General features: G+C 38.6%; 1 protein-coding gene across 1 annotated transcript; it reads left to right on the top strand.

Moving 5' to 3' along the window:
- Positions 1 to 1252: 1252 nt before the first annotated feature.
- necab3 (N-terminal EF-hand calcium binding protein 3) lies at positions 1253 to 24772 on the top strand. The gene is made up of 7 exons (XM_040007698.1): positions 1253 to 3861; positions 8081 to 8160; positions 15061 to 15114; positions 17198 to 17310; positions 17684 to 17761; positions 18310 to 18401; positions 22438 to 24772. Exons 1-7 carry the CDS (start codon positions 3702 to 3704, stop codon positions 22464 to 22466), a joined length of 606 nt encoding a protein of 201 aa, XP_039863632.1. The 5' UTR covers positions 1253 to 3701; the 3' UTR covers positions 22467 to 24772.
- Positions 24773 to 25246: the final 474 nt, after the last annotated feature.

Consider the following 25246-nt stretch of genomic DNA (forward strand, 5'->3'; position numbering starts at 1 on the left):
AATTAAAGTTGAAAATAAAATAACTGTACAACAAAATACACAAATACACAGTATAGAAATATATAAGAATGTATGAAGAAATATAAACATATATATACAATAACAGCAGCTGTACAAGTATTAAATGGAAATGAAGAAATATAATGTCTAGTGTTGTGCAATCCACATTTGTAAGCGTCTTGTGCAGTGCAAATATGCTTAAAGTGATTTAGTGATGAAGTGATTCGATTAGATGACCACGCATCTAATCGAATTAGTGTAAACAAAGTCCAGAATGTCCAGTGTGTGTGTAAGAACCATATGTGTGGGTCAGTACTATGTGATGGTGTGATTGAGAGACCGTATCGCCTGCGGGAAGAAGCTCCTCCTCAGTCTCTCTGTGTTGGTCTTCAGGAAGCGGAATCGCTTTCCTGACCTCAACAGAGAGAACAGTCCGTTGTTGGGATGGCTGAGGTCCTTCACGATCTTCCTGGCCTTGGTCCAGCACCGCCTGCTGTAGATTGAGTGCAAGTCAGGGAGCTCGGAGCGGATGGTGCGATCAGCTGATCGCACAACCCTCTGTAGAGCTCGTCTGTCCTGCATGGTGCTGTTCCCGAACCAGGTTGAGATGTTTCCCGTCAGGATGCTCTCTATGGTGCAGGAGTAAAAGTTCCTGAGCACCTTGGAGTTCAGTCGGAAGTCTCTCAAGTGTCTGAGGTGGTAGAGACGCTGTCGGGCCTTTTTCATCACAGTGTTGATGTGACAGGACCATGATAGGGTCCTGCGTGATGTGAACTCCGAGGTATTTGAAGCTGTCCACTCTCTCCACTGGGCACTCGTTGATGACAGGGGTCCGGTAGTTCCTCTCCTGCTTAGTGCTGAAGTCCACTATCAACTCCTTTGTCTTACTGATGTTTAGAAGGAGGTTGTTCCTAGATCAGCTACAGTCTCTAGCTACTAAACATTCACAAACCAAGTATCAGCTGATGTCCTTAAATTAATAAATCACGCATGGCCCACTGGCATATACGGTGTCTAAGCAGATCTCCCTTCCTAAAAAACATGACTTCTGAGGCTTTGTAATGGTCATGTTTCCAGATAATGTGAAGTTAATGCGATTTTACAGCAGCCAGTCCAGAAACGCTTTCAGAGAACAAACTTTCAGAGAACAAACAATGACTTTGATGTTGAATAATTGAAACCACAGTCTACAAAATGAATCACTGTCTGCGTGTTTTTTTAACTTTCTTCGTTTAAAGAAAAAAGAATCTTACCGTTCCTCGGCTGTTTTTTAAGAACGATTTTTACACTAAAGGAAAGGAGAACATTTAAAGGTTTTTTTTGTTTGTGTTTTGTTTTTCTTAATGCAGTGGTTAAATAAGTTCAGCCCAACTGAGATGTGCAGCAGACAGTCCAAACTAAAATGAATAAAACACATCTAAGAACTCATTCCAGTCTATACAGTGTGGTAATGATGGATCTAACAGAGGAAATGCTGCATATATGTTCATACTGCTTAGTGAGGTGTGGTATAAGCCAGCGTGTTTGTTAGCTGAAGGAGAAAAATGACTCATGCTGGAGGGATGAGTTCTCTGCTAGACTTTGCATTCTGTCGTACCATGATGCTCTGTGTAATTTAATATAATAATCCTATATTTTTATATACAGTGCACCATAATAACTCAGAATGTTTTTCTCTCTTTAATCATTCAACAATGTTTTACTAATATCTCACTTTATAATCTCTCTTTAAAAAATATTCAACCACAGCATTTCAAGACTACTACTGCTAATGCAAACTGCTTCAAGAAATACACACATATATACTATTTTTAAATTGTGTCAACAGAAAACTTCCATAATTCATTATTAGCACAACCAGGCATGAAAAAAAAAACAGTTAGCATTGGTCTAAGCAATACGTTTAAGCAAGAAATTCACTTAATCAATGCTGTATCATGAAGCTTTCTTTCAAGACATGCCTTTGAGCAGAAAGCTTTGAATTTACTATATTCTCACAGGCTTTCAAACAGATGCCTCACTAATAGGTAGACTGTTTGAAATTCAGAATTTCTGTCAAAGACCTTAATGCTTTCATTAAATGTAAATGAAGGTCATGGAATAAAAACACAACTAAACTGCTGTCACAATTAAGAATTTGGCAAACCACCATTTACTGGAGTTACCGTACGCATTTTTCTAAAATTTACTATTTAAATATCTAAAGTTCTTAAAAGGTCTCAACAGGGTTGCTGGATATCTTTGATGCAGGAAATGTACCATATAAGATGTTCAGAAACACGATCCATCTAGGCATTTAATGAGTAGAAGTCTGTGTCAGCACAGGTCAAGATTATGACTAATGTTTTGGCAACACTAACTGTTCTCATTTAAAATAATAGGGATACTTTTCTACATTTTTCATGGCTAAATAATTTGGTAGCGCTAATCGCAGCCTGGGTTGTCTCTTTTCTTACCTCTGGGTGCCACGCTGGCATTATTGAAGATAATAGAGTGATTATAGCCAGGGTGAATTATTGTGAGTTGACTGGGGGAGGCAGAGCAAGGGAACAAGGCGAAAGGATGATATTGGTAGCAGTGACATATATAGACAGTAATTCACTAAGAGAGAGAAAGCAAAGCAGAAAAAAGAAGTAAATGGATAGCAGAATGATGCAGAGAGCCTAAGATGAATTGGAGAAAGGAAAGGAGGCCTGTACAAATGAACATAACGCGGAGCTTTTTGGTCAGACGCTTTTAATATTGCTCAAGCAGATATAGATTTGGACAGACACAGTGAGTGTGTGAGTGTGTGTGTGTGTGTGAGTGGCAGAATTAGAGACATATTGAGTTAAACAACAAACAGCTTATTTCTCTCTCCTTTGCTTCACTGCAGTAGATTTATGGTGGTTGCAGTGGCCTTTGGGCTCCAGGCTGTTCTCAGCATGATAACCTCCTAGCAATGCACTCCCTCTGCGCTGTCAGCATGATCCTGCACACACACACACATAGACACATACACAGACACACGTATTAACGTGCACACATAACAACACAACAAAAGGAGGGAGACACTGGCTCACACTACCAAGTACAAACAAACGCGCAGAAGCATTTAGGCACACAGAGAGCCACACACACATACTTAACTAAATCAAAGTCTTCACACACACAGACACACAGACACACACACCACACACACACAGACACACTATCTCGATTGTCACACCCTCATGACTACAGAGTGCTTAACATCCTGCCCTTGACACTCTGCATTTAGCACAGCAAACACTTTTCCATCTATAACAGAGATATAGATAGTATGTGTGTGTGTGTGTGTGTGTGTGTGTGTGCATATGTGTGATTGAGGAAAGGAGTAAGTGTAAGTGTCTGTCCCCCTTAAATCTTTACCCTGTGGGATAATAAGCTGTTTTCACCTCTATTCTGGATGTCTCTTTGTGTGTCTTTGTGCCATTGATTATGCTGTGTCTCTTGCATCATACATTAACCTATCTCAGTTTCTGATTGGAATCAATTATTAATGTATCATTCTCCACATATTTTTCTTCCTCTCTTTGCATTCTCTGGCCCCTCAATCTTCTCTATTCCTTCCAATGTTTCGTTCTATATATGCTTCATATTTTCCCATGTGACTTCCCCTGTTTGCTATATCTTAAGAGGTTTTTTCCACATTGCTCTGACAGTTGCTGTCTTTCTCTCTGATGTTTGTCTCGCTGGATTTCCACTGCTGTCATGGCAGGAGAGAAGTAAAGGCGCCAGAGCTGACAGCAATACAGAGAAATGGCAGGCGCTGTGGTCGCAGGGTCCATAATAACCTGTGCCTCTCTCCATCAGATCCCTGCACTGGCATCCTGACCATGGGTAAGAGGAACAACAAAGTACAGGGTGGGCCATTTATATGGATACACCGTAATAACATGGGAATGGTTGGTGATATTAAAGTCCTGTTTGTGGCACATTAGTATATGTGAGGGGGCAAACTCCTCAAGATGGGTGGTGACCATGGTGGCCATGTAAAAGTCGGCCATCTTGGATACAACTTTTGTTTTTTCAATAGGAAGAGGGCCATGTGACACATCAAACTTATTGGTAATGTCACAAGAAAAACAATGGTGTGCTTGGTTACAACATAACTTTATTCTTTCATGAGTTATTTACAAGTTTCTCACCACTTATAAAATGTGTTCAGTGTGCTGCCCATTGTGTTGGATTGTCAATGCAACCCTCTTCTCCCACTCTTCACACACTGATAGCAACACCGCAGGAGAAATGCCAGCACAGGCATCCAGTATCCATAGTTTCAGGTGCTGCACATCTCGTATCTTCACACCATAGACAATTGCCTTCAGATGACCCCAAAGATAAAAGTCTAAGGGGGTCAGATCGGGAGACCTTGGGGGCCATTCAACTGGCCCACGACGACCAATCCACTTTCCAGGAAACTGTTCATCTAGGAATGCTCGGACCTGGCACCCATAATGTGGTGGTGCACCATCTTGCTGGAAAAACTCAGGGAACGTGCCAGCTTCAGTGCATAGAGAGGGAAACGCATCATCATGTAGCAATTTCAAATATCCAGTGGCCTTGAGGTTTCCATTGTTGAAGAATGGACCCACTATTGTTGTACCCCATATACCACACCAAACTACTTCTTGGAGGGATCCATCCAATGTGGGTTAGTGTCAGACCAATAGCGGTGGTTTTGTTTGTTAACTTCACCGTTCACATAAAAGTTTGCCTCATCACTGAACAAAATCTTCTGCGTGAACTGAGGGTTCTGTTCCAATTTTTGTTTTGCCCATTCTGCAAATTCTGTGCGCCGATCTGGGTCATCCTCATTGAGATGCTGCAGTAGCTGGAGTTTGTAAGGGTGCCATTTGTGAGTAGCTAATATCCGCCGAAGGGATGTTCGACTAATGCCACTCTCCAGTGACATGCGGCGAGTGCTACGCTGTGGGCTTTTGCTGAATGAAGCTAGGACAGCCACTGATGTTTCTTCATTAGTGACAGTTTTCTTGCGTCCACATTTTGGCAAATCCAACACTGAACCAGTTTCACGAAACTTAGCAAGCAGTTTGCTAACTGTAGCATGGGAGATGGGTGGTCTCGTAGGGTGTCTTGCATTGAAATCTGCTGCAATGACCCGGTTACTGCGTTCACCAGATATCAACACGATTTCGATCCGCTCCATGGCCACCATGGTCACCACCCATCTTGAGGAGTTTGCCCCCTCACATATACTAATGTGCCACAAACAGGACTTTAATATCACCAATCATTCCCATGTTATTACTGTGTATCCATATAAATGGCCCACCCTGTAGACTTAAATTGCTAAAAGTGAAATATGGTCTTTTTAAATTGTTTGTTGTCTGTAGCAAAAGAAGGGAACACCAGACGTCAACTTATCGGCTTCCTTTTTTTCTCAGTCATTTGCCACCAGCGCTTAGGTGCAGTATTTGTAACTTAATAATAATGATAGCAATTTCTTATAGAACAAAATCAACAAAGTATTAGGTGATCTTTCAGTGTCAGCTGAAAGATCTGAACAATAATCTCTTGGACATTTATGTTTCCATAAATGACCAAGAGATGTGGGAATGCAACACAATGTAACCATATTGAAAAAAGGAGACAAAGAGGCAAAATTGGCAACAAAATAAATTATTTTATTAATAATTAAACTAAAAGAGCCAGACAAGCTTCTTGCACCAACAAAGGAAAGAAAAAATTACAAAACCCAGATGTTGGTAACTAATTAAAGAAGTAAAAAAAAGGTTAAATGACCAATAACTCTCCTCTTCACAGAACAGAAGCAAGCAGCAGTAATACACAGCTCACAAGCTGCAAAACAAAAAGGCAGACTGTCACTAGGGCTCTCCTCTCTAGTGCCAGCCTTAAGCACTCTGGCCTAATTGCCAAGTAGAATCAGCTACACTCAAGGATGGCACCTAAGGCTGGAGAGCAAGGCCCACCCACTGGGGCAATATTACAGCAGGTCCTGCTGGGGTTATAACAATATTGCTCTCATTTATTCTGGTTATGTCTATCAACACAAGACCAATTTGGTTTTACTTAAAACTGAAACTTGTCATGTATTTGTGGAATTGCTTAAAAAATCAAAAGAACAAAAACCTATAAACTATGTAGTTCCTCAAACAACATGAAATAGTTTCTTTTCTGTCTCTTGGGATCTAGAGAAAGCTTACAATAGGGTGCCACAGAGAGGAACTGTGGTAGGCTACTGCATAAGGAAGTCAGGAGTGACAGAGACGTTTGTGAGGGTGGTGCCAGGAATGTATGAGAACAGCAGGACGATGGTAAGGTGTGCGGTAAGAGTGACAGTTTAGTTCAAGAAGAGTGTGAGATTAGATCAGGGATCAGCTCTGAACCCTTCTTGTTTGCAGTGGTGATGGACAGGATGACAGATGACTATTGGCAGGAGTTTCCATGTGCTATAATGTTTGTAGATGACATTGTGATCTTTATTGAGATTAGGGAGAAGGTAGAAAAGGACCTGGAGAGATGGAGGTATGAACTGGAAAGTCAGATGAGAGTGTGAATGAGAAGAAAATGTGACAATACAAGGAGTAGAAGTATTGAAGGTGGATGAGTTTAAATACCTGTGGTCAGAATACACAAGAGGGCAGGCTGGGTGGATGGAGATGTGACAGAACGATAGCAGTAAGAGTGGAAGGCAAAGTTAGGTAGTTAGACCTGCCATGATGTATGGTTTGGAAAAGGTGACACTAACAAAAACACAGGTGTCAGAACCGCAGATGGCAGAGCTGAAGATGCTAAGATTTTCAAAATGAATATATCAGAGGGTCAGATCAGGTTGAGTGGTTTGGAAACATGGCAAAGATAGTTTGAACATGTACACAGAGGAACAGTAGACACTTTGGATATGGAGCTGCCCGGCAGAAGGAAAAGAGAGAAGACTCGTGGATATAGTCAAGGAGGAGATGCAGAGGGTTGGTGTTACAGAAGTGGATGCGAGGGAGATGAAGACAAATGATCCGCTGTGACGACCACTAATGGGAGCAGCCCCAAAAAGAAGATAATTTGCTACAGATTATTTTCTAATAAACTTGCACAGTAGTTGGAATTTCAGTATTATGACTGATTCAATATAAAGATTTTTCATCACAATACCAAAACACACAGTGATGTGTTTTAATACTTTTTTCGGGGCGGAGGATGGAATATATTGGCAAACGCTGCAAACGGGGTTTAACTGTAACACATTTGTCATCAGGCTGAATTTATGCATATTCACAGGATTTGGAAAAAACAACATCTTGGAAAATATTGTTGTTTTTTTCTTTAATATCTGCTACATGCTGTAAATACATCAAGGTTATCTTGAAATCTGCTAACTCTGCCAGAGTACAGTAATTTAGCAACAGTATAAATGTTATAGTTTTTACAAAAGTTTAACAATAAAGAGGTGCACTTTGTATCGTTTGTACCTGAGGTACATTGTGCTCTGTGTTGTAGAAAAGTATTATCCTCATTACTGCTGTTTGTGTTATGCATAATAAGTGCAGACAGTGAGTATTCCCTCAAGTTTTCACCGACCAAGATACTATTAACAAATTCTAGAGGTAAACGCTTTAGGTTTGCCCTCATTTGTTTCTTATTCACTATTATTGATAGACTAAACTTGTGATTCTGAAAAGACAGGATGAGATTTAAAATAAACAGCAAGCCTTTACTCTGTTTTCAGATACAGTATTTTCAATGTCAGGGGTGTATTATTCCTTCTTTCAAATGTTCTTGCATCCTGAATCCTTCATCATTTTGAATTTCAATTCAATTTTATTCAATTCAATTTTATTTATGAGGTGCCAACTTTACAACAACCTTGCCTCAAGGTGCTTTATTTATGCTTTGACAAGATGTCTTTGTCCTATAAGAATGAAAGGCTTGAACACAGAAAGAATGTTGAATTCTCTATTCTAACCCAATTTTATAGTACAAACAGACCATCCAAATCTGTTTTGGTAAATATGTTACTGTATGTAGCTATGCACTTACTCAAAATCCAATCTGATGATTTAGCACTGTGTTTTTCCAGGTGTCAACATGGAAGATGGAGAGAACTGGTGTTCTCAGATCAATAGGCTGCAGCAACTTTTGGATAAACTGGAGTGTCAGGTAGGAGAACTTTCCTTATGTAGGCTATATTTTAGAGTGGACAGCAAAACACTTTTCAAACTTTGAAGTATGTTATTTGCTCCCACAGTGACTAGCTCTAGTTCTTTGCTAAAATCTCAGTAACACAAACTTGAGTTTCTACAATTCTGTGCAATGGATCTTTTGAGCATTTTAATGATTTTCTGCCCTCATGATTTTCTGCCCTTAAACTATAAGTCTGTATAGCCACAGTCATGTCATTTACTTGTTTAATAACTGTTATTTTAAATCCTCAAATTTGCATTTTCCATTTTAATGAGCTGGATGTGATCACATGGTCAATAAGACTGTAAGGTAACTTGGTTTGCAAGAAAACATTTTAGGAATTCTGTTCATAAAAATGTCTGCACAGCTAACAATAGTTTTATCAGGTTTGATTAAAGCAGCACCAGCAACACAGTACAGAGGTCCATTTCAGGAAGTCAGAGAGACCCTGACAACCGCCAGTCACACAAGAAGAACATGTATTCCTTGACCAGTTAGCAAAAGCCTCTTAGTAATTGCTTCATTGCTGCAGTTACTTGTAATTACCATGAAAGATGCCAATTTGGCTGCAAGCACTCACCAACTTCTCTCCGAGTGGGAGTGGAACTGTTACAGTGTGACTCAAACCAGAAATGAAGACAGTTTGCCTTTAAAGAACAGTTGCACCTTTTGAAATGTGGTTGGCTACAACTCTGTGATCTAAGGAGATCCCAGATATAGAACTGGAAAAAGCTTCTCACATGAGAGGCGAAACATCTTTGTGAAACTTCCAAATCCAATCGCTTTCCTTTCCAAGCTCTTTAGATTACCATGACCTGGATGACTGAGGACCTACACATACCTACAGCTGTGTGCCACAGCTTTTATTTTGAAGGTGAACCTTCTCTGTTTCCGGTCTGCATCACAATTTGCTAGTTTTGCTAATTAGTTAACATGTAAACTACAGATGACCGTGGCAAACTGTAGTCACAAGGAAGTTTTTGGTGCAGCACCTTATATATCACCTAGCAACAGCCACCAACCTCCAGAAACCATTCACCAACTGGTCAATTTTCCCTTGAGGCCAGTGGTTGTATCGAGTCTATTATAAATTTCTCTCAAGCAGTCATAGCTAACAGGGTGGACAATATGCAAATAATGGCACACAAGAAAGTGCATATATCATACATAAAAATATACCAGTGCTATTGTTTCCCTAGGTTTAATAAAGACCAAGGAACGAGACTGTAAGGTACACAGTGATCTGTACTGGACAACAAAATTGAAGAGAAAAACAAAGAACTGTGATACACAGAGTCTAAACAGTGAAGTGTAGGAGACAGGCAGCATGCATGTAGATAATACCACCATAATAAGTCTTTTACTGTCCAAATCATCTCTATAGTTATTTATATTCATTACAAAGTCTTTTAACTTGGACAGCAGCTTATAATTGTTTTAAAAATTACTGTACAAAACAATAACACTTTGTTAGTTATGACAATATATTGATTCTCTGAAGGTTAAACAAATAAGACTAAAACGCCTTCATACTGTGCTATGCTGGTCTTGGTGTTCACCGACAGAAGAAATGAATGCATAACCTTCCTGTGAATACAAATATGGAGCAATCATCATCACTGAATCCATTAACTTTGTTGAACCGGTAATGGAATTAACCAAGAAATAAAATAATATATCGGACAATAAAGCCCTTCCCACTCCTTTTTTTCTGAACATGTTTTATACTAAACAACCGGTGATGAATTATGCAGAGAATGTACAAAATAGAAATCCCTAATGCATTCCTTTTTCAAACATAATTTTGCTTCGAGCCACAGAATATTAGCCCTTATAATGAGAAATAAAACGGCTCTTTAGATTTGTGGTTGTCTCTGTAGCATCATCTATAAAATACTCACAGGACTTTAAAGCCAACATGAAAAACATTATCCAGCCAATGACGTGGAGATCCAGCTTTTTAAAATAAAACCACTCAAATAGATCCTCTAGAAAAGAGTAGAATTCTTGAAGCAGAATTCATTGAACAGAATCATATGAACAGCAAAACAGTACATCACAGTATACAGAACAGAACACATAGCAAAGCAAGTAAAGAAAACCACGGAGTACAAAGACACAGACAGAATAAGGTGGAGGGAGGCATATCTGACCCTTCTTTTATAGGTGACCATAACCCCTCCTCCTGTTGCTGGGTAACTTTTCACTTATTTGGTTTTAAGTTTAAACTGTTTGTATTTTCCCATTTTTACAAATATCAATTTAATATGTTTGTCAGTGTTTTTCAACAATCCATATATGTCGATCTTACATATATTTGTTCTCTTTTTGATCGTCAGGACTTGTCTTACATAACTTTCTGGGTTTTCTTCCCAGACCTTTATCATCTATCATTTCAATTAGTCCTTTTGACAGTTTTATGGCCAAAGTGAATTCCAAAAACAACACGTCGAGTGCCAGGTTCAAGGCAGCTGTACACGGTATAGGTATATAGTAGGGGTGCAACGATACTCGTATCGATATTGAACCGTTCGATACAGTGCTTTCGGTTCGGTACGCATATGTATCGAACAATACAAAATTTGTAATTTATTTTATCAACTTTCCTTCTGACAATGCTGTCTGTGTTGAGCGCTCAGTGAATCTGCGTTCGACTACTCCGCCTAGGTTGCACTGTCAAGCGCAGATCCACTGAGCGTTCAACACAGACAGCATTGCAAGAAGGAAGAGCGCAGGGCAAGCTAGCGAGACAGAAGTTAAGCTCTCCTTGCAACATGGCAAATTGAACCTCCCCCACCCTCATTCAGATCTGGCGTTTGGAATTATTTTGGTTTTCATGTGACGTATGATCCTGAAGATTAAGCGCGTCATGGACTAAAGTAAAACAGTATGTTGGATGTGCCATGCAATGCTCAATTACATGGGTGGGAACTAGTGTGTTAGCGCAGTTAGCTCGTTAACGTGTTGGCCGTCTAGCCCGTCTAGCCCCAGGCACGGGGTGATCAGGGGTAGCTCGTTAACGGAGATTTGCCGTGTTGTGGCGTTAACGTCATTTCAACGAGATTAACGCTGACAGCACTAGTGGGAACACAACGAATATGACTGCACATTTACGCCGACATCATCCTAGTGCAAAGACAAGTGGAAGCAGACAAAAACAACAAGCATGCATGCTACAAACTTTACCCGAGTCATTTAGACAGCCGTTAGCACATGATTCTCCTTATGGGGACCTGATATGTTTAATATTGTGGCGAGCTCAGACAAGGAGGAGACGGAGGTATCGTTTGGTCTTGCTTCCCTAGCCAGGGAGCACAGCCGTTTATTGACATCTGCAGAAGAACACTGCCGCTAGCTAACTGCTCAGCGCGGCAACCGCACAGCAACAACAACAACAACACACAGGGCGCCCTCTGACCCCGGAAGGACACACCGTCGCAGCGAGAGGGCGTCACCCGTCACTATGGCAACATAAACAAAACATAACTGTACAAACAGAACCCCGAACAGCCCTGACCTGCTACAATATGCTGCTGAGAATATAGCCCAGAAGAAGTGTATAGTATAGCTTTTATTTTGGAAAGAGCCATTTCTCTGTAATAAACTCTCTTTTCCAAAGATGAGTGATTCCTCAATCAGATACAGGGCTTGCAACATCGCTAGCCCGACGTCCCGGGGCTAGCGATTTTTCCAGTCGGTCTACCAAAATCTATCTCTGCCCTGCCCGTAGGGCTATTGTAGGAAGGAAAAATATATGTCAATGCTTTTGCATTCTTTCAGAAATGTAGCTGGGTAATTATGTCATTGGCATCGGTGAGCCACTGTCAATATGTGACATATTAAAATCGCGTTTGAATTTGCGCTTGTTTTTTGCTTTCACTTTGCAATCGCGCAAACTGTGTATAGAGAGCGACAGTACTGATTGGTGAGTGATGATAATTTGCGCACCAATTCCTCTGACATCCTCTTATCAATCGTTAGCTTACTATGCAAACATGACAAGTGAAATCTCCTGCAGCAAGCTTAAACATATGAGAGGTTGATCGCGCAGAGAATCGCTGACCGTTATATGTGTGTGTGTGTGTGTGTGTGTGTGTGTGTGTGTGTGTGTGTGTGTGTAAAAGCAGCAGGATATTTATTTTAGTTCTGCTGAGCCAAATAAGACAGGTCAGGGTGAAGAAGTGACAGCCAAAGAAAAGTTTACCACAAAACGGAAAAGTTATGACAAATCAGACTATAAGGCAAAAAGAAAGTGTAGCTTTATGGTTTCATGGACAAAAGAATTTCTGTGGATGCAATATGACGAGCTATATAACCGGGGCTTCACATAAGTGGTCCGCAGGTGCGCATTCGCTGTCAAAATAAAAAAAAACGTGCACAAGATATGAAGTTGCAACGCGTGTTTGCATACATAAGATTTTCTGGAGGAGGACAGACATTTGTTTAGAACTCTTAAAGATGTCGAAGAAGCAAGCTCCTTTAAGCAATTACTTTGGTGTTCCTCCACCTCCAAACAAATGTCAGAAGGAGTCCGAACCACAAAAGAAGCACGTATTCTGGTTGCAGGAGGTGAGCTGGCTTCAAACAAATGATGAACGCACAGAGATGTGGTGCGGAATGTGCCGTGAAAATCCCACTCTAGCGGACAAAAACAGTGCTTTTTATATGGACGCAAACGCGCGTTGCAACTTCTGGTGCGCCTCTTTTATTTTGACAGCGAATGCGCACATGCGGACCACTTATGTGCACCCGTGTAAATAACATAATGTTCTGCCGGGTGTGTTGTTGGTTTTCTCTCGATTTCTGAGTCGACAAGCGCCTTTGTTACTGGGACCAGTCATTTTAAGAAAGGCCCCCATTAGAACCCATGAGAAATGCAAGAAATGCATTATTGCTCAGTCTGCAATATCTTTCCCAGAACAAACACCAATTGCAAATAACATACTAAAAATAAACCTGAAAAATCAGTTTAAAACAGCTACTATGTTGCAAAGAGTGAACTACCACTGGCAAAATTTAGCAGTCTTTGCAAACTTCAAGAAGCAAATGGCCTAGATCTTGGTTCCACTTGTCTCTTACCCGTGACTTCAGTGGAAATTTCAAATTCAGGATCTGACACAGACTGATTCATGTCCTACACAGTTCTTACAAGTTCATAGAAATTTCTGTTCAATTAGAACCAAGTATTTGAGTTGATGATTGTAATTTTTATACAATGTTGTAATTTGTTTTTCAACAATTTTTTGATTAATGTTTTGTTTCCTTTACAATATTATACTTTAATGTATAATATTGTAAAGGAAACAAAACATCAATCAAAAAATTGCTCTCTTTTTTATTCGGGCTACTTACATTTATTTTGGGCTACCAAAAACTGAAGAGTCCCTGCCCGAAGGGCTACCAGGGATTTTGAAATTTTGAGAGCCCTGAGATATATTAATTTTTTTAATTACTTTTGTTTCAGCAACATTAAATTTAAAAACTGTACTTTTGAGTTAAAATATATATTTATAAGTTTAATAAATGACAAATTAAAAAGGCATGAACATTTTTTTTGTATCGAAAAAATATCGAACCGTGACACCAAAGTATCGAACTGAACCGTGAATTTTGTGTATCGTTGCACCCCTAGTATATAGGTATATACAAGTATAAATGATTTCAGATTATACATATCATCAAAGAAATCCACAACAACTAGACCATTTAATATTGTTTTTTTTATCAGTATGCAACCAGGTGCAAAAAAAACAGTGGAGTATATTTTCAATGGAGTATATTTTCATTCAGAAATGTTTCATCTCTGAATTGTTGATTATGATGTTTATTGTACATTTTTATATATTCATTGTGTGTGTGATCAAAAAGAAAATGGTTAGACTCGCAAGATAAAATACTGCTTTTCTAAATGGAATTCTACAGTCTTTGTCTGTCAAACACAAAGTCACATCGCTCTCATCATGTGACCCATTCTCACTACATCATCCCAAACCCTTTTTCACGCTCTACTGCCTCATCTTATGCTCCATCTCCTTTCTTCTGTCTGTTCTTTTGTTTACTAACTCCTGCTTTTCACAGTTTCTAATGTTCATCCTTTCACTTGGACCATTTTTCTCTCCTCAGTTTTGTCAACTCAGAGAGACTCAGAGAGCAATATCAAAGCAATTCATAACCTGCAGGATGTACTGAGTGCAATATCCATCCCCACACCTCAGTGCTGCCAGCATCACACACTTCTTCTGTCCATCTCCCTCATATTCACTGCTCTCTCAAATGCAGCAGAATGAGTTTGTGCTTCAAAGGTTATGTTTTATGTGTTCGCAAATGTGCACACACAAGAACCGTAACCTTTATCACAGAGAGCTTGTTGTTCTTTTTCATTTATTATATTTTATTATCAATAACATAATACTCTCATAGACTACATTCATCACTAGGATATGGTTCCAAAAAGTTGAAAGTGATAGATTTTCTATTCTCTACTTGTTACCTTTATTACCCTGTTTTGGACAAGTAGATGTTGTGAAAGATTGTGACAAATTACATAAAACCAAAGAAAAATCAGATCGTGCACTGTGGGAAAAAAATAAATGTATCCTATTTATCAGTTCTTAGACACCTGTGCAAATAAATGTGTAAATTAGGTTATTCGGTGTGTTTTTGTTCATTTTATAACTTCTGCATTGTTATATAATTAAAAACTATAACAGTATAATTAAAAATGCCAAAGCAACCTTTAGGAATTTATTGTAAATGCAATATGGGAGTTTAGCTTTGTTTCAAGTATCACTCTGATTTTTTTTTTTTTAAGTTAAACTGATCTTTGATACTGAGAGACATTAACTTCTTCTCTTATCTGTTACCTTCTTCTTTCAGAGTCCCAAGTTGGAGCCACTTAAGGAGGACACACTGGCCAGTACATACAAGTCTGTAAGTCAGCACTGAAGCAGAATTTTTGTATTTTTCTTGTGACCTTCTTATAGGCTGGCACAGGACTTCAAGGTGAAGTTTCACATTTTTGTCACTAAAAAAACACACAAACAATAAAAAAAAACAGTTTGCATACTGTTTTTGGCCGCAAATTCTGAAATATGATATTTTTGCGGCTGAAGCCACTGCAGCTTTACAGGACGACTCCGTCTATACTAACAGTATCTTGATTGACCTTTTCTCATTAAAACAGCTCTAGTTGAATAGCAAATATTTTTTTCTCGTATGTGCATTACTCAACATAAACACAATACATGGATATACAGAATTGGATCATGTTCTTGTTTTTTTTTTTTCTCTATCTCATCTCATCAAGTTTATAACACTACAATAATTGCTACCAGTCATTCAAATTAATCGTGTATTTTGTTTTGTGTATTTGATAAAATGTTATACAGGAAAATTTTTAAAAGGCAAGTTGTGATGCTTTGTTTTCTCAACACTTTCTCATTGAATCAAGAATAAGAGAGAGTCATTTCTAAATTGTCTGATTTGAAAAGGTAACATCTGGACAAAAGAAGGCTGACTCCAGATCCAATTAATAGATAAGAGAAACACGCACAGATGATGAGGTTTTAACCTTTAGTTACAGGTTAGCTGGTGATAGTTATATAAGAATTTTTATAACAATAATAGAAAGGTAAATGTCTGTTGTAAGATGTATAATTGGCAGATTGTCTCCTTTTTGACTTCTTTTAGTGTTGGAGTTTAGATCTTCTGCTTGTAACAAGTTCAAAGAGTCTTAGTCATTAGTCCTAAATCACAAAAGTTTCTCACCCATGTTTTGTAAAACAGATTTTTTTTTAGTGTGTTAACTCTTAGAGCTGAATATAATTTTTCACCTGACAATGTAGAGCATTTTTTGCTCTCTGGAACGATGAAAAAATGCAGTAATCGCATTTGGTAGAAAATAATACAGTGAAATTACTTTACAAGGATTCTGTATGCGTCATCCGCTTTTAAATATTACGAGCACTGTAACTTATATAATAGGCAATACCATCCACCTCCATCTGACTCGGGTAGTGACAAAAAAAACTCCATTGACTGGATGCACATTACATTTCAAATCAAGGTATGTCTCAGTGTACATTCATACATTTTATTGAGCTGTAGGATGGACTCACCGTAACTTCAAATTGCTGGGAGAGAAAAGTGGAGAGGATGTTGATTCAGTGCACTGGCAGACCAAATGCTAAACATGGCCTGAGTTCAAGCCCAGAGTGATTTGCTACCATTTGCAGGATTGTTCCCAGGTACATCAATCTCTAAGGAACAAAAATGATTTTTTGTCTTTTTTCTCCTTTCTTATTGAAAGTCGATAGACTGCCATGGAAAGCATTTAAGAAACTTGAGATATGTTTTCAGAAGAAAAAGCCTTCAGCTATTGTTGTCAGTATATAAAGAAAGTGGCAAAGTACTGAGAAAATCAAAACTGAGGAGTCATGGCAACATAGGTATTGTAGCCCAGCTCTAGTATCAGTATTCTGTAATCACTTTCTGGTATTTGAAATTGTGAAATGTCTATGAATTTCATTAAAACCAGGATTTCGGTAACATTCACAATCACAACCAAATCTACTGAAGTGAGAGTAATGCTAAGTGAAATAACACTTATCTATTTGAATTTATTTGTCATCTGATGTGATGGATGGTGATATCAGTACATATTTGCTCTGAAAGTATCCATCTTGATGCCATCTATCCTCATGCCTGCATTGACTTTTAATTTTTGTAACCAAATGTATCACATACTGCATAACCTAAACCCCATATCCAAATGCTAACCTACCCTTAACCTAATATAAACGTCTCCTCTAACAATCTATTGTGAACCCCAACGCTAAGTCCTAAGCAAAGAGCTGACCACTTTAAACAAATGTCATCATCCTAAACGTGCAAATCTCAAAAAGATCCTCACAAAGACAGACATACAAGGGCACAAACACACAGAGTGTGATCTTTGGTCATTTAATCTCTTTTTTTTAATCCCTTTCTCTGTCTGATGTCTTATTGCCAACAGAATATCCTGCTGGTTCAGAGGCAGATGTCAGTGACTGATGTCAATCTGGACAATTTCCAGAAAGTTCTAAAGAGCTACATTGACGCCACCTCAGCTCACTCTGACAACCTGCAGTGAGTGTCTTGCTAGTTTCCAGGAAAAGCAATGCATGTTTGAATCAAAGCATGGGACTCTGCTGCTGTGAAAACTCCTGGAGTACTGAGCAATTGCCAGTATACGTGGTCCATAACTGTGAGCAGCATAATACAAATTACATCTAAAGTAATAACGATTTACTGGTTCAAAAAGTGACTATATCGCTTACATAACTAAAACAAGACTTTGGAACTTGGTTTTGATGTTGTGCTTTTGTCTTGCCTAATTTTAATGACATCCCTCAAAAGATTCAAAGTTTTCATGTACTTTATCCCTGCTGAGTGCAAACTCTGTTTCACTTTGTATCCTCTTCTTGCCCCACTCTACTTTTCTTCTCGATCTTGCTGTCAGTGTGTCCGTTCAGAAGCTCCCAGGAAAGTCGTGTTACATAATGCATGAGTTCTGGCAAGACCGCCTCTCCTGGATGAGGTCAGTATGGTGTGTTTGTGTGTGCATGCGTGTGCGTTTGTGTGTTAGATATTGGCAGACGGTTTGGCACTCTTAACTTTTTGATGGAAATGTTCCCCACCACTGAAGATGAGCAGATGGCCCAGCTCTCAGTTCGCATACTCAAACACAGACACACAGACGCACTAAAACATACACACACACAAGAAAGCAGCTTAAATGCTTTAAAGGGTATCTGTGCTGCACACATATCAATGAATATATTAATTTATCAGTTGGAACATTGCAAGAAAAAAATCCAAAAGACTTTTGGTAATAAGGGATTTTTTTCTGAGCACATATAACTTTGTACGTGCTCATATTTATTCAGTTTTTGAAACCTTTAAAACATGATGTCGCAGAGAAAATCAATAAACTGTTGTTTTATTTGCTGCTAATATGTGCATGAAAGATTTAAAAAAAAAATTATATTTTAAATAATATCAAGTCTGCTACGATGTATTTCAACAGAAATCAACAGCTGATTGACACACAGGTCTGTTTTGTTCTGTTGTTGTCTGTGTCCACAGCTATCTTCAGTCTAACAGCAGTAAAGACTTCCAACGCTGCATTATTGATATGTTGGAGGATGCTGAAGTAGTATCCACTATGTTGCTCCCAGGTTTGTATATGTGTGACTGGGAGAGCAGGATTTGTAGTGTATGTGAAACTAAAATGATACTATTCTAGAAAACCTGCAATCTCTGCTTAATGTGCAATCAGTGCATGAAAAATGTGGTCAAACCTCCAAAATTGTGAAAATATTTGTATGAAAGCCACATATATTTATGCTGTCAGTTTAAATCTGATTTATATGTGTGCTTGTCCCTAGAAAAATACCCTGAAGATATTTATAGTCTACATACATCAAGATATGTTTGAGCTGCTTGATAATGATGTCTATTTATGACTCATAAGTCCATTTTTGGCATCGAAGCAGATGCATTTTAGACTTTTTCCAACTGAGAGAGTGCTAGCTGCTCTTGCTTTTCTTTATATCCATTTGCTCACTGGTTCTATGATCTGTCATTCTTCTGATGATTTCATGGCAGTTGTTTGGCCAGGTTACTCAAACAGTTTCCCTATTTCCCCTTTTTTTTAGTGATTTCTTTAGAAAAATAACCTGCCTGGATATGAGAAATGTAAATCATATATTGTGCTCCTAGTATCGCTGAATTTTTTTGCATATAGCGACCAATTACAAGTAATTGTGGCGACTAACTGGTTGCTTGGACATTGATTGTGCAACACCATCGATCACTAGGACACAATTTTCAGGGAGGCAGGACCTGATCGGAGTCTTTAAACAGCTGCAGGCCAGCTTGGACAGACTGCTATCACTTTCAGAGAGATTGGCTTAGAAATAATTTACAATTGCCTCCAGAGTGCACGCTGCAGGCAATCTGTGTTAGTCTGCACCAACAACACATCTAGAATGAGTCGCTTTGCACTTGGGGACTCATCTCAACTGGTTGTATTCTTGTTATATTCATATATAAAAGTGAGGTTGCTGAGCTTCTATGTCAATTTGCAGTTAAATTGTTGTCCTGCAGCAGCTATGTCAATGTTTGTGAAGGAGGTTATAGCTAGACTCTGAATCTAAATAGTTAATGTTAATTGATGTTTAATGTGAATTTCTGTGTATGTAGAAGGCAACAAATAAGCAGCAGACAGCAACATATATGTGATTTTTTTTTATTAACCATTGCAAAGGCCAGTGTGATTGGAGCTTAATAGTGTTTGGAGTAATGGAGCATTTTCCCTCAAAACTCAAATAGTTGCTACTGGTGTTGTGTTTATCAGAAGTGAACCTACATTTTATTTATGATTTTCACTGTGCTAGCGCTACTGTTGTGCGCAAACAGATGATACTAACTAATAAAAATATTTTTTCGAGGTGCACATACTAGATAACTATTCACCCCTGTATCTGGTATCCCTGTAACTAGTACTGTGGTCATTTAACATTAGCTGAAAGTAAGTTTAGTTACTGTGTTAATCACTCTAAAGGTGTTCACTAAGTTAATACATTAGGTTTAGATGTGTTAAGGTGCACTAAAGTGTCAAACTATGCATATGTGAGCACATTCATAATTCCAGACAATAATTCATTTACAGTGCAAAATAATGGATTGAATAATGGAAAATAATGGATTTCTATAACTAGCCTAAAGGAGATACAAACACTAGATAACATGTTTGCAAGTCACAGAAATCAGGGTAAGTTAAGTGCGAGATATATATGGGTGACCGTGGTTCAGGGGGTTGGGAAGCTCATCTTGTAACCGAAAGATTGCTGGTTCGATCCCCAGCTCTGTGTTGTGTCTTTGGGCAAGACACTTCGGCTACCGGTGAAGTGCCGATGGCACGATATGGCAGCCTCAATTCTGTCAGTCTGCAGCTGTGGCTACAACTATAGCTTACCTCCACCAGTGTGTGAGAGTGAATAAATAGTGGAATTGTGAAGCGCTATATAAATGCAATCCATTATTATCATACGCCTGTTTTCTTTCAGACACATGCATAAATATAAAAAAAAAAGTCAATTATGAACACATTTAGAAAAGCGATTTTCTGTGTGACGCACATATTTACTTTGTTCGTCATCACATCGCTGACTCCTCAACACATGGAAAAGTCCAGCAGAGGCTGCAGTGGGTCTCATCTCGTTTCTCTCGTCTTCACATTTGAATAACTAGCAACAGGAAACAAATAAAAATTCTTCAGAAGCCAATGCTGTTAATATTTATTTTTGCCTCTTAGCTCCATTGCAGTGCTGATTTAACTGTGTGGGATGTATGGGTTGTGCTTGTTACTAGGTTACCGTACACAGTTGTTTACATCCACATCTCTGACTGGTATGTCACGTAAGCTTGCTGACTATTATAGGCTTACGGTACTGATCAAATATCTTGAGCCACCCCTCATTTCTTTCAATTTTTCTAGGAAAAAGAAAAGTAGGTTCAGCGGTTTATTGAAATGTGCAAATGTACATGGAAATACCAAACATGAGGGAAAAACGGAGTGATTCTAACAAGCTTAAAAGTCAGTATTTGGTATAAAGTGTGTGAACTCTCTTAGGTAAGCTTTCTGGCAATGTCTTAAAGTAGTCTTCAGGAATAGTTCGCCAGACTTCTAGAAGGACATTCAAAGCTCTTTTTTGCATGTGGGCTGCCTTTTGTTCTGTTCTCTGTCAAGATGATTTCACGCTGCTTCAATAATGTTGAGGTCCAGGCTCTGGGGAGGTCTGTCAATGAGTCCTAGCATTCCATTGTGTGTTTTTCAGGTATTATTTAATTGGATTGTCAGTAAGTTTATGATCACTGTCATGTTAAAAAATTTCTTAAGGACATGATGTTCAGTAACTGTTCATCTGCTGTAGATATTTTCTCTTTTTTTTTAGGCCTGCCACTTTTTCTTCTGCACACCATGTTGAGATATGCCAGCTTTTTGGCTAAAGCTCATTGGGAATCTCCTATTGGTGCAAAAGTATTATTTTATGCCTCTCAAACTGTGTGATGATTTTCAGGTTAGTGTTAAGAAAAAAAACACTCCTCTGTAAATGGTAAAAGAACTGGACTGAAAATGAGTGAAAAAAGCAGCCAATGTCCAAAGAAAAACTTTCAACGACCTTCAGAGAGCCTGAAGAACTGTAGCTCAAGACCAGTTTTAAAATGACACTGCTCGGAAGCATGGGTTCGAATTTAAGGTTCACAACAGTAAAGAAACTGTTGTGGCCCCTGAGTCAGTTGTCATGGGGAAGGAGGTAGAGTACACATCTACAGGTTGCTAGGGCAACCTGGTGGGTAAGCATCACAGGGGGATTAAGCTCCCCGTAGCTGGTGAATTTGAACCCAGGGCCTTCCTGCTTTGAGGTGACAGTACAAATACTGTGTTATGCCTTGAGGCTAGAGCAGAGGTTTGGAAACAGGTAAAATCCTTTACACTGAAAATGGTTCAGATGACTAGAAGTAAGAGGCCATTGGGAAATGTGTCTTCACACGTTAGCAATAAGATTGTATTTAATACGTGTATAACTGCACTTTATTAAACTCTTTTACTTAACTTTTCTTTACTGTTGTTTCATTACTTTTGAGAAAAAGAAATTGTTTCATATGTAACTCTATGCGAAGAGGTGTGTTTGGGTTAAGAAAAGTATTTTTATTCAAGTAGCTGTTAGCTGCTTCTAAGGTGTTGGTTGCTGGGGGATTCTTGTGAGGGCAGATGGCAATGATAAGAGGAAGAGAGAGGATAGTTTATAAAATGTAAGAAGAGGAGGAAGGGATCGACCTAGGAATCAATAAAGTTAAAAATATATAAAACAAAACAATCTGCTGACCCTAAAAGCTGTTTTTTTTTTCTCTGCACTTTTCCTTCTTCTTCTTTTTCTTTGGTCAGTTATACTGAAAGTCATAGTTATACTGCCAGACTTTATTGATTTACAACTAGGTATCTATTTACATCTTAAGTAGTTATAGACTTAAAAGCTCACCAGGTGAAACATAAAATCAGTGGACAGTTTGAAACAGCAACACAGCCTTTGCGCACACACAAAAATTGGAGTAGACTGTTTGATTGTTGAACACTGTTGACCCTTCATTGTATATCATTTTGGTGTGAGTTGGCTAAACTTTCTCGATTTATGTGTGTTTCTCCAGCTTCCTGGTGGATTATGACTAACAACTAGCAACTAAATCCAGAATGTCACATCTACTGCCTACACTGTCACACGGACAAAGGCACGCTGGCGCATCAACCCACCCACCCACATGTACTCTTGCACGCATACAAACACACAAACACACACACACACATACAGAACATTTCAAAAGACATCCACATGTTTGAAATCAACAGGAGACCGAGACAATGGCGTCATCCAGCATTCTCCAGCAGCATCTTTTCATGTTCCTGTCTTGGACTGCTCATTATTGTGCCGCTTTATGAAAAGGGATAGTTGCACACACTAGCTACTATTGACCTGAAAGTAACTGATTCTCTGCAACGCAAAACCCATTCTATGAATTTTCTCCCCCTTGTCTCAATTGTGGTATGGCCTCCCTTTTTTTGCAGTGTTTGTCTGATATTATGCCAATGGATGGAAACCAAAAAGACGCTAATGTAGGCTACTAGAGCACACGCAAATTGGAATGGGATTACAATACCAGTAGGGTTTTGTGTATTTTGATGAGTTGTTTACTGTTGAGTACAATTGATAAGGATGAAAAAGCAGAGAGGATGAGGAGATGAAAGGTTACTGTAGCCTAAACATGCATGTTGATGTGGCCGCATCCTGGCTGTACATGCTGTATTATAGTGTAGCAGTGTATTATTATTTTTTTTTCATTTTGCTATCCTACTATTATGTGCACAGAATGCCAAAAATGCTATTAAAACTACCACACCTGCCCTGACATTTCTCTATTGCTACATACAGTGTACTAGTGGTCTGCTATTAGTTGCAGTGCATCTCTTCAGTCTGAGACACATTATCAGTCTCAAATGTAAAAATATCTTAAAACATGCATATTTAAAATAAATGATACTTTGTGAGAAGATTTCATTGTATCACTAAGTTATAAAAAGAAAAAAATGTATTTAATGCATCATGTATTTATTTTGATGATGGTGGAGTTTATGCCATCTGTACATATAGAAATTACATATATTCATATTTATGTTGTGCTTTGGTTTGGCAGTGTACACAGCTAAATGACTGAAAAGCAACTTTAATAAAAATGAAAGATAACAACTGCTTGTTTTCATTAATTCTCAAATGGCTGGATCATAGATCTGCAGAGGAAAGAGGGGGAAAAAATGTAAGTGCCAGATCAAAAATAAATAAACAAAAACAATATGAAAGGTCTTTAAACTGGCTTAACAGTGGAAAGAAGCCTAGATAGGGAATATATTGAACAAGCTAAAGAGCAGTATGTATATATATCCATCAGGAGTTGATGTTGGCTGAAAGAGTGGAAAAAATGAGTGAAAAATGACTACATGAACTTTGATGACATTGATTTCTGATGATGTGGTATTTTAGGTTCACCAGCTTATAGCAGCCAGCAAGATGACAAGAACACAACACACGCTGACATGTTAGCAAACTTATTGAACACACAAAACTTTGCTTACTTTAAAGAAAAGGTCAGTGGCTTAATTGGCTAAGAAATTCTCTGCAATTGCTTTGTCATAATTTGATTCAGTGGTAGATCCAAAAGCATCGATCGATGATGCTTTAGCCGGACACCCCACTGTGTCTGAATTGATTGCAGACAACAGATACGGATATGTCTGAACATAACTGAGGTGAATTCAAATAACACATATGGTAATCTGACAAGAAGAGGGGCAAATTGTGAGGCTTACAAATAGGGAGCATCCAAACTTCTCACTCTGCCTCTGGCAATAATTTTACTATCAGTGTTCCCTGAACCGTGAACTTCCCGCAGTGATTTGAAATAAGGGCAGAACTTGAAATTTAAACTTGCCCGACCCAGTTCATCCAAACGTGAAACGTCTAAGCTACAAAATTCACTCCAGTGGTTTCCAACTACATGTGGTTGTAACTTCATCACAGCTTGCATCACGCTGTGTTTAATCAAGGTGTGAACAGCAATGCACTTTTACATGTGAAAAATGGTCAAAGTATTTTAAATCTGCACAGAAACACACAGAAAGTTTAAAAGAAATGTAGTGTGTATGCTTCCTTTTCCTTTGTAATTAGATTATTATAAGCTCTAAATCAAAATCAAAGTCCAGAACCTTCCTTTCAGCCAGTGTCTTTTTACAACACAAATGTGTAACTGTGGAAAATGTTTGTGCCATACTTGTAAGTGAACACAAATGTGTTCAAAGGTTCCATGCATTGATTGCTGGGCTGTAATATTTGATTGCAAGACTGATGCTGGCAAACTGAAGCCCTATCTCATCCCAAGCCTCCTCTCAGGCAGGCTGTCTGCTGTTAAGGCAGAATGAATAATATACATATTATGTAGGCTCAGAGGATACGCACCCCCACCCCCTATTCCACTTCAGCTTTTCAAAATGCTGAGGGGTGAGTGTCACCACTACATCCACTGTTATTATGGTAGCGAGCGAAGGGTGTGTTTTAAAAAATTGCTGTTATGACAGAAAACAAAGCAAGTTGATGTTTGAAGTGAAACATTTCCATCTTCCCAGTGTCAGCCCAAACAAAATACACTCTTTTTTACATATAGTGAAAGATAATCTGCAAATATTATTTTTTCCTTGTTTTAAATTCTCCCGCAAAAACTGCAGCCTCTGTATGCATCTTTAATAGAACTGTTATAAAATGCTGTGCTGTATCTTTTCTTCAGGTGTTAAGAAAATGATATAGCATGGGCAAAGAGTAATTGGAATGACTGAAGTGGTACCAACGTATTTTATATTCATGGACTGCTGGCCTATCAGCTTATTTAACATTCTTTGATTCTGGTATCACTC

This window comes from Simochromis diagramma, unplaced genomic scaffold (assembly GCF_900408965.1).
Source record: "Simochromis diagramma unplaced genomic scaffold, fSimDia1.1 OVJJ01000320.1, whole genome shotgun sequence".
In the NCBI taxonomy this organism is placed as follows: domain Eukaryota; kingdom Metazoa; phylum Chordata; class Actinopteri; order Cichliformes; family Cichlidae; genus Simochromis; species Simochromis diagramma.